Genomic DNA, 15,576 nt, shown 5'->3' with positions numbered 1-15,576 from the left:
GTAAATATACTCCTCCCCTCTTAACCACACCCCCCCAACCACAAAGTTCCTGAAATTAAATGAGCAGAACAAACACAAAGTCGTCATAGCAGCAGCAACGAGCGTATTTACAAACGAAGCCTTCCAAAATGGCCAACAGCAATGCATTGTGGGAAATGGCGAAAAATCCGCAGCCATCTATATGATGTGCAGTACCATTTTCAAATTTCCGCTAGTCTTGAACAAAACAAACTATTCCAATGTTTAGAATCTGCGCTTATGAGTGACATATTGGTTGTTACGATAGTCATAGGGCAGTGGTTCTTAACCTGGGTTCGATCGAACCCTAGGGGTCCGGTGAGTCGGCCTCAGGGGTTCGGCGGAGCCTCCGCCACGGAGGTAAAGAGACATCCGACTTATCGGTATCCAAACATTGTTTGGATACCCCCAAACAATGTTCCCTCTAATTTTCCATCTGATTTGCAGGTTTTTTGATTGATTGATTGAAACTTTTACTAGCAGATTGCAAAGGAAGAGAATACACAGTACAGTTTACACAGTACAGTACATATTCCGTACAATTGACCACTAAATGGTAACACCCGAATAAGTTTTTCAACTTGTCCACGTTAATCAATTCATGGTAATGTGTGTAAGGTGTGTAATTTGTTGTGAGTTCATGCACTGTGTTGGTTTTGTTCTTTGAACAAGGTGATGTTCATGCACGAATCATTTTGTGCACCAGTAAAAAAACATACAACTTTTTGTTGAATTTGAAAAAAATATATACCGTATTTTTCGGAGTATAAGTCGCACCGGAGTATAAGTCGCACCTGCCGAAAATGCATAATAAAGAAGGAAAAAAACATATATAAATCGCACTGGAGCCCGGCCAAACTATGAAAAAAACTGCGACTTATAGTCCGAAAAATACGGTATATATATTTTTTTCACTAAAGAAGGGTTTGGTGAATGCACATATGAAACTGGTGGGGTTCGGTACCTCCAACAAGGTTAAGAACCACTGTCATGGGGACTCTGTCACAGCAGCACCACGCAGACTAGGCATCGAAGAGTGAGCGAGGTTTCTTTTCAGAGCAACCAGCACGAGATGCGAGTGCCAGGGAGAGACATGGAAGCAAAATTGAGCAGAAAAGTGTTTTTTACACTTTGAGTACATGTTTTGTCATGTTTGTTGCATTTTTGTTGTGTTTTGCTTGATCATAAAAAAAAAGTCAATCCAGGAGGGAGGGCGTCTGGGATGTAAACAGGAGCGACATTCATATGTTCTTAATATTTTATTGCTCATAGCTAATATTGTTAATCCAACATTCTTTATTTTCATGTACATTCTGGGTATTTTATTCAGTAAAAACTGTAACATTCCATTTTATGGTGGTCTGTCATAACGGTTTAGCTGTCAATCAGTAATTTCTGTGAGTTTTATCCTTATTTACGACATCTTAAGAATGTTTTTAACCAATGCCCAGCAACCTCCTCATGTTTAAAGCACATACATGCATGGTCTGATGTAGTAATGCTACATAAGCTGCGTCTTTGCTGCTTCGCAAGACCCGTGTCACGTGACTACAAACTTGACACCTCATTGGTTGGTTCTGAAACAGCAGTGGGTCTTAAGTTTTAAAGCAATGCATGTGTCTGCACTGAATTTTTCGACACTGAATTTCACTAAATTTGAAAACACTGTATTCAAATTTAAAAACATTTAATTTGTTTTTTAAATTTTTTAAATACAGAATTTAAAAAACACATTTTCTCACAAATGCAATTGACAGCATCATTTCAGTTCATAATGCAGCTGGGATAATATCCAGCCCTCCCGCGACCCCGACAAGGACCAGCGGCAGGAAATGGATGGATGGACGGAATTTCAGCTCATTCATTCCACAGACTGACAAACACACGTCTGCCAAATCTGAGCAAGACTGTTTGAGAACAATGACAGCCATCAACCAAAGCATCTTTGCAACATTTTTCTATTGACTATAAAACTTTGAGGATCTCTCGGTACCATGTCTTTCAATGCATTTTGAGCACAATCCATAAAGGCCCATGACGTTTTTTTTTCTTTTTCTACATGACTTTAATCGTCACAATTTCTGACAATGTTTCTCTTCTGGCTGTCTCTTTATTTCAGGGGTTGAGCTTTGTCTGCCTGGCTGGCGTTTCTCCATGACCATGGTGGCCAGTTTCCTGATGGTGGGCGGGCAGCTACTGATGCCAGGGGTGGCAGCTTTGTGTCGCAACTGGCCAAATCGGGATGACTGGCAGGTCCTGCAGATTGTAATAATAAGCCCCTTTGTGTTGATGCTGCCCTACGTTTGGTGAGTTCACTGAACCAGCTTGTACCTCACACACATTACATACTGTACTACACAGCCTCTTTGAGCACAGGATACGATTTCTGCTAAACAGTACCCTATTCTCTTTCCTTCACTTGCTTCAGAAACACATTTTGTTGCTGTTCCAATTGTGCAACAGTGGGATATCTACGAATATCAAAAAGCAATAGGCAAAGTATTGTGTTTAATGTATGTGCATCATGTGACCAGAACATGTTATAAAACAGCAGTTAAGAGGTCCCACGTCCCTAATACCATTTATAGTGATGTTATAGCTTTGGAATAGTTATATCTGAATACCGTATTTTCCGCACCATAAGGCGCCCTGGGTTATAAGCCGCGCCTTCAATGAACGGCATATTTCAAAACTTTGTCCACCTATAAGCCGCCCCGTGTTGTAAGCCGCATCTAACTGCGCTAAAGGAATGTCAAAAAAACAGTCAAATAGGTCAGTCAAACTTTAATAATATATTAAAACCAGCGTGATGTGGGCGCGCATGGAATCGTATATCAACATGGACGGAGCTGCGTGAAAAAAGCCACCCGGCCTCTTCGCGTAAACTTAAACTTACCTTAACCACTCGCTCATCTTTTCTTCATCCATCCCTTCGAGTTAGCTTTTATGATGACGCCGGCTGGAAAGGTCTCTTTTGGCAAGGTCTTCCTTTTGAATATCACCATGGGTGGAAGTTTCTGGCCATTAGCATGGCAAGCTAGAACCACAGTGAAGGATGACTTCTCATTCCCTGTGGTGCGAATATTCACCGTACGTGCTCCCGTTGTATCCACAGTGCGGTTCACAGGAATATCAAAAGTCAGTGGAACCTCGTCCATGTTGATAATGTTCTCTGGCCGGATCTTTTTTTCAGCTATCTTGTTTTTACAATATGCACGGAAAGTAGCCAGCTTTTCTTGAAAGTCTTTAGGCAGTTGCTGTGAAATAGTAATCCGTGTGCGGATGGAGAGATTGCGTCTTTTCATGAACCGGATCCCTGTCGCTTAGTAGGAGCCATTTTGTGGTCTTTACAGATGTAAACACACAAAGGAAATGAAACGTACGGTAATATCCGCGCGCTTTTTCTTCTTCTACGCGGGCGGGTGGTTGCTTACAGTAGAAGAAGAAGCGCTTCCTGTTATATGGGGGCGGGTGCTTACCTTGGCGGTTGCTTGCGTAGAAGAAGAAGCACTTCCTCTTCTACGGGGAAAAAAGATGGCGGCTGTTTACCGTAGTTGCGAGACCGAAACTTTATGAAAATGAATCTTAATATTAATCCATATATAAAGCGCACCGGGTTAAAAGCCGCACTGTCAGCTTTTGAGTAAATTTGTGGTTTTTAGGTGCGGCTAATAGTGCGGAAAATACGGTAATTAAAGACAGTGTTTGGTTTAACATTTCACACCAAGTGCTGTTTTTTGGTTTTAACAACAAAAAAAACTACTTAATGAAACAAGAATGGCAGGAAGACAAGGACTCTGTGGGAGAATTAAGCTTAATATGCTGGATTTTCTGTACAATAAACCGCACCGGTATATAAGCCATACCCACTAAATAGTAGAAGAAAAAAATATGTTTTCGTATATTAAGTCGCAGATTTATACCGGTACATTGTAAAATGCGACGTTAACATAGAAATATTTTGTAAATGTTTATTTACGTATTTCAATTGTTTCCACACGATGCCTGTAACATTGCAGTAAAACGGCTAATCAAACAAAACAGAAAAGTAATTGATGTTTTTATTCATCCTTTATTAGATGAATCAGTTGTTCTTTTTTGATAGGGTCTTCTTCCTTGCACTTTGTAAACACTTTAAGTCTGAACAGCTTAAAGTGGATCATTTTAGTACAGTGTTTGATTTCTTTGCTTAACCCATTTCATAATTTAGCCATTGGCAAAGAGAAATCAATAGATTAGCCGCACATTTGTATAAGCCGCAGGGTTCAAAGCGTGGGAAAAAAGTAGCGGCTTATAGTCCGGAAAACACAGTAAGCTATAAAAAAAAGTACAAAAATATTAGACCTCAGTAGAAGACACTTCAGGAAGATGAGAACAAGATACAATATTCACAGTTCTTGACAAAGATGAACAATCGAGCATCGTTCTGCCATAGCGCTTTTCAACACCAGCAATTGGGAAGAGGCTGCAGGTGTGCCAGGATACTCCATTGCAAAAACATTTCTTGAAGCATCACCTAATAATTTGACGACAAGCTCAAACCACATAATTGATATACTTCAACATATTATTTTGTGCTGGTATGTACAGTATTTTCCGGACCATAGGGCGCACCGGATTATAAGGCGCACTGCCGATGAATGGTCTATGTTCGATCTTTTTTCATATACACACGCACCGGCTTATAGGGCGCATTAAAGGAGTCATATTATTATTTTTTTTTTTTCTAAACGGAAAATACTTCCTTGTGGTCTACATAACATGTAATGGTGGTTCTTTGGTCAAAATGTTGCATAGATTATGTTTTACAGATCATCTTCAAACCGCTTTCTGACAGTCGCTTCCAGATGCGCCGTTTTATTTACATGTTATTTATTTACGTCTTATTTACAACTTTGTTGTAGCGGTGTAGCGTGCAAGGACAGGAATGGAAGAAGTGTCAAAAGATGAAGCTAACTGTTTTAATGACATTCAGACTTTACTTAAATCAATAACGGAGCAGCATCTCCTCATCCGGAAACAACAACACAGGAAATGTGTCCCGTGAAAAACCGTCCGACCGGAACTCTCTAATAACTAAAGTTCCTTGGGTGAATAATTTAACTCACTATACGGGTATGTTTTAGCGCTTTCCTGGCGAGTTTACTGACAGATATAAGTAAGAACTTTACACTACTTTATATTAGAAATGGCAACAGCGGAGGATGAATGTCACATAACAAGAAGTTAGAGAAAAAGAAGAAGCTTATCGACTACGTTGTCGGCACGGACTACAAAGGCGAACGCGCACAATTTTTCAGGATTTATGCAAATCCCAAATACAGATCAGCAGGTACCAGAAGGTAAGAAAAGTTGCTTTTGCATAATATTGTACAACAAAACGGCAGAAAATGTCTTAGCTTATACACATACCATAATAATACTCATATGTTTAATGCGCCGACAATCCATCAAGCGGTGCGGCTTCATAGCTTACCAAAGTCGTACTAAAACATGTTGATAGATTTTTGAGCGCCTTGTGTAATGTTCTATATTTTAAATGGAACATATAAAATGTTGGTGTTGTTTACTTGAGTCATATTGCCATCATATTGCAGTCTACATGTATCTCTTATGTTTGACTGCCATCTACTGGTCACACTTATCATTACACCATGTACCAAATAAAATTGCTTCGAGGTCGATAAGCAAAACCAGAATTATTCCGTACATTAGGCGCACCGGGCTATAAGACGCACTGTCGAGTTTTGAGGAAAAAAAAGGATTTTAAGTGCGCCTTATAGTCTGGTAAATACGGTAGTCGTATCTTGTCCTTTTTGTTTGTAGTCAAGGAGGTTTTTAGTCATGTCCAGTAAATTGTATTGAGACAATCTCATCTTTGGGTTATTTAGGGATAGTTAGTTGCACAGGACAATGTTTCGGTTTGGAATACAATTTCTTGATCGGTTTTGTTACTATTAACTGGTAAATGGTGAATGGGTTATAAACTACCTTCAAGGTACTCAAAGCGCTTTGACACTATTTCCACATTCACACACTGATGGCGGGAGCTGCCATGCAAGGCCCTAACCACGGACCATCAGCGGCAAGGGTGAAATGTCTTGCTCAAGGACACAACGGATGTGACTAGGGTGGTGGAAGATGGGGGATCGAACCAGGAACCCTCAGGTTTCTGGCACGGCCGCTCTCTCAACCGGGCCAAGCCGTGACGTAGTTTCCGTCATTTGGGTTTTGCAAAGTAAGCCTACATAACATGCGTTACTGACCAATTTGTGGATCCCCAGAACATTGTTGCATTCAAATATAACTACAACACACTCACTTCTGTTAATACTGCAATGCTTGAAATGCGCGGCGTTAGCCTTGCTTGTGCATAAGCTCTGTTTGAGGTTTTGACTATACCGTAACTTAGTAGCATTGGGCTAGCATGTACTCGCTGTGACCCATCCATCCATCCATTTTCTCCCGTTTGTCCCTTTTGGGGTCGCGGGGGGTGCTGGAGCCTATCTCAGCTCGCTGTGACCAAAGAACATTATTTGGATGTTTGTTGTTTTTCTTCAAAATATCTGGTTTAGTTTTTTTATATGTATTTTTTGCAATTGACAGAGAATGTTAAGCCCTGTGTACTGTTTCTTTTCCTCTCGGCAGGATCTTTCCTGAGTCTTTACGCTGGCTGTTGACCACCCAGCACTACAGACGCTCAAAAGCTATGATGCTTCGTATCGCAAGAAAGAACCAAGTTGACATGACAAGCGAACCAAGCGGCGTTCTTTCAGGTAAAACAATATTTTAGGCAGGGTCAACAGTGCTACAAAGTTCAATGCACAGCTTTCGAGCAGTAAAGATGTACTGCTTACTAAAAATTAAATTAGTGCTGCAGTTTATTGAGGGAAACATTAAGGACCCTGGATTTTTGGGCCTTGTTTTGAGAATATTGTGGTCCTAAATGCCTGATTTTGCAGGAGCTTTTACAAAATAAATTACAGAGGGAGTTTTAACATCTGCAATACAATTGATTGATGTAACAAATAGAATAACACAGAAGTTGCATATCCCTGTTCTAAAATATGCACCGAGATCCCTAAAAGACAATATATTTACTGCTTTCTGAGCTGTACACGGACTATGTTTTATCTAAGTCTCCTTTCTGTAGTATTGTCTTTTTTGAAGATATAAAATGGTTGAAATATTAATATGTACTCACTTCTGTGAGATTATATATATATATATATATATATATATATATATATATATATATATATATACATACACACTGTATACAGTACAGTACACACAAGATTCAAGATGTTTTATTATTGTCCATTCTTTAACATGTACAAGACACATAAGGACTGAAATTAAATTTTCGGCACAGTCCCACTAAGAGCAGACAAGGGGGGACAAGATGGGACCGCCAACGGATCAGCCACTTACGGCGCTCCTTAAAAAAGGTGGGAAAAAGGTGACATTGGGAAAGGGGGTAGAGTAAAAAAAGTATCAGTCTAAGGCTGGACCCTCGGGAGGGGTCCAGACTGAGTCCAAGGAAAAAACCTCACATAGAATAGCACACATAAAGATGATACATTTAATCACAACAACTCGCAACAGAGGGGGGGGATTTGAGGCCGGCTGTCGCTATAAAGCGCTACTCAGCCGTCCACAACCCCGAAGAGGAGTTAAGCAATGGTGAAGGCGTTGATTGGGGCAGGGGCCGGTGCGTGCATGTATGCCCAATTAACTTGGGTGAGATGTTGAAAAGTTTTTGTGGACTGGGGCCGATCTCAAAGTTCGACACCAGGTGTAATTGAAAAAAAGGAAGGTCAAAAGCGTCCATCATTGAGGAGTCCTAGGGGGAGTTTTTCAGAACAGCCTGATCCTGATAGCATCAAGGCCATTCGAGGGAGTCAAATCGTAGATTAAGATGTTGTTTTCTTCGAGCAGTCAAAACAATGACATTCCTGCTCTGTGTCCATGCTGGCTCTCTCAAGTTCAATTTAATTTATCACCTTATCATTTCAATGCGTTTTCTTTATTTTCATGATGAGGGATTCTTTTCCTTAGACTTTTCTTTTAGCGATGTAGACGAAGTCCAGGAAACCCACAATGCGTCTACTTGACCACATTTGGACAAATGTAAGCGTCTGGATAAAACAATGCCCAAAACATTCATTTTAATTGTTTACCATGTAAGCCCAAATCAAAACTGCTCTCAGCATGGAAGATGTGGAATACACATTTAAGAACACACATGGTTGTGGCAGACATGTGATGACTTTTGCTACAGCCTGTCTAAATGCTACATTTCATTTTCATTGGTGTTTTAGAACAGGACAGTAGCTGACATTTTGTTCATTAGTTCTACTGTTTATATTTTGACATTGAATAGCTGAATCATTTTGAAACATAAACAACATGACTGCAAAAATATTTGTTATTTCATGCTATAAATCACCAATGGCTATTCAGATAAAGGAAGTTTGTTAATAGAATAAACATTGTTTGTACTCATTATGATTTTTGCATTTGGAGCAGTTAGAAGTGGAGAGGGAGTCAAAGAGACAGAAATTGGCTATACAATCCAAGGCAGAATCCACTAAATCAGAAAGAAAAAGGAAAATGCAAGCTGCTCAGAAATTTGCCAGGAAGGCTCATGTCAGAGCCATCAAAGCAAAAATGCCAAAGTGATGTGTGAATGAACCAAAAAAATGTGTAAATAATATAAATAACTAGATCAGGGGTCGGCAACCTTTACCAGTCAAAGAGCCATTTTGACCAGTTTCACAAATCAAAGAAATCAATGGGAGCCACAAAAATCTTTTGAAATTTAAAATGAAATGACACTGCATAGGAAGTTTTTTTTTTTGCTTTGTGCTATGTATAAACCAAGGAATTCGAGTTGGTATGAATGGCGCTTGACAGCGTCATACTTGTCAACCCTCCCGATTTTTTCAGCATACTACGAATTTCAGGGCAACTATTCTCTCGAACGTGCCGTGAGAGTATAGCATTTGGCGCCCACTACATCCAGCATGCCGGCCCAGCCACACGTGGTACGGGACTTCTGCTTGCTCACGGAATCGACAGCAACGCATACTTGGTCAACAACCACATAGGTTACACTGACGGTGGCGGTATAAACTTTAACACTCTTACTAATATGCGCCACACTGTGAACCCACATCAAACAAGAATGACAAACACATTTCGGGAGAACATCTGCACCGTAACACAACAGAACAAATACCCAGAATCCCATGCAGCCCTAACTCTTCCGGGCTACATTATACACCCCTGCTACCAAACCCCGCCCACCTCAACCGACGCACGGAGGGGGGGAGGTGATGTGTGGGGGAGCAGGGTTGGGGTGGGGGCGGGGTTTGGTGGTAGCAGGGGTGTATAATGTAGCCCGGAAGAGTCAGGGCTGCATGGGATTCTGGGTATTTGTTCTGTTGTGTTTATGTTGTGTTAAGGTGCACATGTTCTCCCGAAATGTGTTTGTCATTCTTGTTTGGTTTTGGTTCAAAGTGTAGCGCATTATTAGTAAGAGTGTTAAAGTTGTTTTATATGGCCACCGTCAGTGTAACCTGTGTGGCTGTTGACCAAGTATGCCTTGCTGTCACTTACATGTGCAAGCAGAAGATGCATACAACAAAAGGCTGAGCTACACGCTGTTAATACAGATTGTAGAGTGCGCTAAATACTGTACCATCATGGTACGCCTTAATTATTAATGTAAGGTTGAAAATCGGAGAATATTAATCCCGGGAGGTTTCTGCGAGAGGCACTGAACTCCGGAAAATCGGGGGGGGGTCGGCAAGTATGATCAAAGAGTGATCAAAGAGCCGCATGCGGCTCCGGAGCCGCGGGTTGCCGACCCCTGAACTAGATGAACCATCTGTGGCTGTGAAGTGAACACTAGTAAGGGTTCTGAGTAGGCTAAATGTGGTTTCTGTGGATGTGAACACAAGTTGTTGGACCTGGCTGGGGACCTGCGGCCCCAAGACCCCCGGCTTAGTTTCAGTCTTTTTCATTAAGTTCAAATGACATGCCTGTCAAGGACATAACAGACGTGACTAGGATGGCCGAAGATGGGTATCGAACCAGGAACCCTGAGGTTGCTGGCACGGCCGCTCTACCAACAGCCTATAAATACACCCCTAATTTATATACATTATTTTCTTTAGACTGCACGACCAACTGAACTCTGAGGGACTGAACAGACATAGATGATGTCAAAGTGAAGTTACGTTACTAATTATAAGCGGCCATGGCCTCTCTTAGGTAGAGTAAAGTTGTGTCTCTCAGTGGTCACAGCCTCATTTCATTCTGAAAAGAAAAATGTCTCAAGGTGTGAGTGTCATGTTTCCTACCAGAGCTGGAGCAAGAACTGCACAAGAAACCCCAGAGAGCCTGCATTGTGAAGATGATGAGCACCAGGAACCTGTGGAAAAACATTGTAGTGCTCTGTGTAAACTCGTAAGTGTGCTTTTTCACTTTGTTTTGCTTCCCACTTGGATTGTAGCAACGCAGTCTTGCCCAGGGTGTCCAAGGCTAAAGGGGACTTGTGACTTTTTTTTTTTTTTAGCATTTAAAGCGATTGATGAAACATGTTTTGGATAAGCTTTGTGTTTCAATTTTGCATACATTTTGCTCCACAGTTACTTCTTTTTTGAGTCTGTCTGTGAGCTGGTCGGTTGTCTGTTACATGACTGTAATTAATTAATTGTGATAAATTAATAAACAAATATTGCCTTTTCGTTGTGTCTGTCTTTTACTTTTTGCAGGTTGACCGGCTATGGAATCCACCACTGCTTTGCACGAAGTATGATGGACCCTGAGGCCCAGCCGACTGCTTTATGCCACACAGACTACTATACAATGGCTGGCATCGCCGTGGCAACTTGCCTGGCACTGTGTCCCATGGTGGGACTCATGGGTAGACGTGGAGGGCTTCTAACCTTCATGATCATCACGGCCCTTGCATCACTACTGCAGCTAGGCTTGCTCAATCGTGAGTTATCATATAGACATATATTTATACTGTTAAAATTGGTGAGCGTCCTTGAAGTGAGGAGACATGCTAACTACAAACCCCAAAACCAGTGAAGATGGCACGTTGTGTAAATCGTAAATAAAAACAGAATACAATGATTTGCAAATCCTTTTCAACTTATATTTACCGTAATTGAATAGACTGTAAAGACAATATATTTAATGATCGAACTGAGAAACTTCTTTTTTTTTTTTTTGCTAATTATCAATTTAATGGCAGCAACACATTGCAAAAAAGTTGGCACAGGGGCATTTTTACCACTCTGTGTTACATGGCCTTTCCTTTTAACAGCATTCAGTAAACGTTTGGGAACTGAGGAGACCAATTTTTGAAGCTTTTCAGATGGAATTCATTCCCATTCTTGCTTGATGTACAGCTTAAGTTGTTCAACAGTCAGGGGTCTCCATTGTGGTATTTTAGGCTTCATAATGCGCCACACATTTTCAATGTGAGACAGGTCTGGACTACATGCAGGCCAGTCTAGTACCCGCACATTTTTTTTACTATGAGGCCACGCAGTTGTAACACGTGCAGAATGTGGCTTGGCATTGTCTTGCTGAAATAAGCAGGGGCGTCCATGAAAAAGACGTTACTTGGATGGCAACAAATGTTGCTCCAAAACCTTTCAGCATTAATAGTGCCTTCACAGATGTGTAAGTTACCCATGCCTTGGGCACTAATACACCCCATAACATCACAGATGCTGGCTTTTGAACTTTGCGCCTATAACAGTCCGGATGGTCTTTTTCCTCTTTGGTCCGGAGGACACGACGTCCAGAGTTTCCAAAAACCATTTAAAATGTGGACTCGCAGACCACAAAACCCTTTTTCACGTTGCATCAGTCCATCTTAGATGAGCTCGGGCCCAGCAAAGCCGGCGGCGTTTCTGGGTGTTGTTGATAAATAGCTTTGGCTTTGCATAGTAGAGTTTTAACTTGCACTTACAGATGTATTGACCAACTGTAGTTACTAACAATGGTATTCTGAAGTGTTCCTGAGCCCATGTGGTGATATCCTTTACACACTGATGTCGCTTTTTGATGCAGTAACGCCTGAGGGATCGAAGGTCACATTTCTCCAGATTCTCTGAACCTTTTGATGATATTAAGGACCGTAGATGGTGAAATCCCTAAATTCCTTGCAATAGCTCGTTGAGAAATGTTGTTCTTAAACTGTTCGACAATTGGCTCACGCATTTGTTCACAAAGTGGTGACCCTCGCACCATCCTTGTTTGTGAATGACTGAGCATTTCATGGAAGCTGCTTTTATACCCAATGTATATGTTGTGTATGTTCCCAATTAGCATGTTCACCTGTGGGATGTTCCAAATAAGTATTTGATGAGCATTCCTCAACTTTCTCAGTCTTTTTTGCCACTAGTGCCAGCTTTTTTGAAACATGTTCCAGGCATCAAATTACAAATGAGCTAATATTTGCAAACATTTACAAAGTTTACCAGTTCGAACATTAAGTAGCTTGTCTTTGCAGTCTATTCAATTGAATATAAGTTGAAAAGGATTTGCAAATCATTGTATTCTGTTTTTATTCACGATTTACACAACATGCCAACTTCACTGGTTTTGGGTTTTGTACATGCACCGTATGTTCTGTTTGCAGTATGAGGATGTACTGTATGTTGCCATCACTGTAATCGTTTCTTTTTTGTCCTCAACACGTCAACCAGTGATTGGGAAATACAGTCTCCGACATGACACGGGTAAGTTGGTTTGGACCGAACATTATGAGAACCTTTAGAAATGAGTCAGATTGAAGTGGATGTATTGCATGTGTTGATTGTTTCTTCCTTGTTTTCATCCTTCTTTGGACAGTTTTGAGAGACTCTCTTAACAGAAAATGTTCTGTGGCCTTCTCCATCATTGGCATGTTCTCTTCTCATGCTGTCAGCACCCTCAGCATTTTCTTTTGTGCTGAAATCACACCGACAGTTATCAGGTAAGCCTCGAGTACTCATCTTTAGGGGCCACGTAGACATTTTGTAAAAACTCAAAAGGTCCATTTGTCAAAGCTGTTCATGTGAGAGAAGCCATAATAGTGTATATTGGAAACAAAAATACATTTTCATTCAAATATGTATTCTGAAATAAAATACAATGAAATGCTGTTCCTCAGGAATTCAAAAATACTAGCTGAGATAGGCTCCAGCGCCCCCGCGACCCCAAAGGGAATAAGCGGTAGAAAATGGATGGATGGATGGATAAAACAAAATATTGCTCAACCTTTTATTTGGAACTCCAATGTTTTGGCCAAGCTTGGCAACTGCTAGTCAGTCCTTAAAATAATTTACAGCTGTTGTTGCGTGTACTAAACGAGTACCGTATTTTTCGGAGTATAAGTCGCACCGGCCGAAAATGCATAATAAAGAAGGAAAAAAACATATATCAGTCGCACTGGAGTATAAGTCGCATTTTTTGGGGAAATGTATTTGATAAAACCCAACACCAAGAATAGACATTTGAAAGGCAATTTAAAATAAATAAAGAATAGTGAACAACAGGCTGAATAAGTGTACGTTGTATGAGGCATAAATAACCAACTGAGAACGTGCGGGGTATGTTAACGTAACATATTATGGTAAGAGTCATTCAAATAACTACAACATATAGAACATGCTATACGTTTACCAAACAATCTGTCACTCCTAATCGCTAAATCCCATGAAATCTTATACGTCTAGTCTCTTACGTCCATCCATCCATCCATCTTCTTCCGCTTATCCGAGGTCGGGTCCCGGGGGCAGCAGCCTAAGCAGGGAAGCCCAGACTTCCCTCTCCCCAGCCACTTCGTCCAGCTCTTCCCGGGGGATCCCGAGGCGTTCCCAGGCCAGCCGGGAGACATAGTCTTCCCAACGTGTCCTGGGTCTTCCCCGTGGCCTCCTACCGGTCGGACGTGCCCTAAACACCTCCCTAGGGAGGCGTTCGGGTGGCATCCTGACCAGATGCCCGAACCACCTCATCTGGCTCCTCTCGATGTGGAGGAGCAGCGGCTTTACTTTGAGCTCCTCCCGGATGGCAGAGCTTCTCACCCTATCTCTAAGGGAAGGACCCGCCACCCGGCGGAGGAAACTAATTTCGGCCGTGATCTTGTCCTTTTGGTCATAACCCAAAGCTCATAACCATAGGTGAGGATGGGAACGTAGATCGACCGGTAAATTGAGAGCTTTGCCTTCCGGCTCAGCTCCTTCTTCACCACAACGGATCGATACAGCGTCCGCATTACTGAAGACGCCGCACCGATCCGCCTGTCGATCTCACGATCCACTCTTCCCTCACTCGTGAACAAGACTCCGAGGTACTTGAACTCCTCCTCCCCAACCCGGTGGCACTCCACCCTTTTCCGGGCGAGAACCATGGACTCGGACTTGGAGGTGCTAATTCTCATCCCAGTCGCTTCACACTCAGCTGCGAACCGATCCAGTGAGAGATGAAGATCCTGGCCAGATGAAGCCATCAGGACCACATCATCTGCAAAAAGCAGAGACCTAATCCTGCAGCCACCAAACCGGATCCCCTCAACGCCCTGACTGCGCCTAGAAATTATGTCCATAAAAGTTATGAACAGAATCGGTGTCAAAGGGCAGCCTTGGCGGAGTCCAACCCTCACTGGAAACGTGTCCGACTTACTGCCGGCAATGCGGACCAAGCTCTGACACTGATCATACAGGGAGCAGACCGCGACAATCAGACAGTCCGATACCCCATACTCTCTGAGCACTCCCCACAGGACTTCCCGAGGGACACGGTCGAATGCCTTCTCCAAGTCCACAAAGCACATGTAGACTGGCTGGGCAAACTCCCATGCCCTCTCATTCTCTTACGTGAATGAGATAAATAATATTATTTGATATTTTACGGTAATGTGTTAATAAGGGAAGCACGGTGGCAGAAGGGTTAGTGCGTCTGCCTCACAATACGAAGGTCCTGAGTAGTCGTGAGTTCAATCCCGGCCTCGGGATCTTTCTGTGTGGAGTTTGCATGTCCTCCCCGTGACTGCGTGGGTTCCCTCCGGGTACTCCGGCTTCCTCCCACCTCCAAAAACATGCATCTGGGGATAGGTTGATTGGCAACACTAAATTGGCCCTAGTGTGTGAATGTGAGTGTGAATGTTGTCTGTCTATCTGTGTTGGCCCTGTGATGAGGTGGCGACTTGTCCAGGGTGTACCCCGCCTTCCGCCCGATTGTAGCTGAGATAGGCTCCAGCGCCCCCCACGACCCCGAAGGGAATAAGCGGTAGAAAATGGATGGATGGATGGATGGATGTGTTAATAATTTCACACATAAGTCGCTCCTGAGTATAAGTCGCACCCCCGGCCAAACTATAACAAAAATTGCGACTTATAGTCCGAAAAATACGGTACATTAAAAATTGACATGCACTAAAAAGTTATATGTTATCAAAACGCATGAAAACACCTAAATTGAATTGTTTGACTTTTTAACGGTCAGGGACGAATGGGTGGATGAACACATCTCAAACTAGTACGTGTA

The 15,576-nt window shown here is 42.2% G+C and overlaps 1 protein-coding gene across 1 annotated transcript in view; it reads left to right on the top strand.

Annotated features, from left to right (window-relative positions):
- LOC133616400 (solute carrier family 22 member 23) overlaps positions 1 to 15,576 on the top strand; it is a 54,390-nt gene that overhangs the window by 27,488 nt on the left and 11,326 nt on the right. Inside the window, exons 4-9 of the mRNA XM_061975600.2 lie at positions 2,138 to 2,324; positions 6,667 to 6,794; positions 10,392 to 10,494; positions 10,803 to 11,029; positions 12,756 to 12,788; positions 12,901 to 13,024. Coding sequence (XP_061831584.1) covers positions 2,138 to 2,324; positions 6,667 to 6,794; positions 10,392 to 10,494; positions 10,803 to 11,029; positions 12,756 to 12,788; positions 12,901 to 13,024 — 802 coding nt within the window. The remainder of the gene's footprint in view (positions 1 to 2,137; positions 2,325 to 6,666; positions 6,795 to 10,391; positions 10,495 to 10,802; positions 11,030 to 12,755; positions 12,789 to 12,900; positions 13,025 to 15,576) is intronic.

This window comes from Nerophis lumbriciformis, linkage group LG14 (assembly GCF_033978685.3).
Source record: "Nerophis lumbriciformis linkage group LG14, RoL_Nlum_v2.1, whole genome shotgun sequence".
NCBI classification, from domain to species: Eukaryota; Metazoa; Chordata; class Actinopteri; order Syngnathiformes; family Syngnathidae; genus Nerophis; species Nerophis lumbriciformis.
The sequence above is the reverse complement of the archived record's forward strand: the minus strand, read 5'-3'. Positions and strand labels throughout refer to the sequence as shown.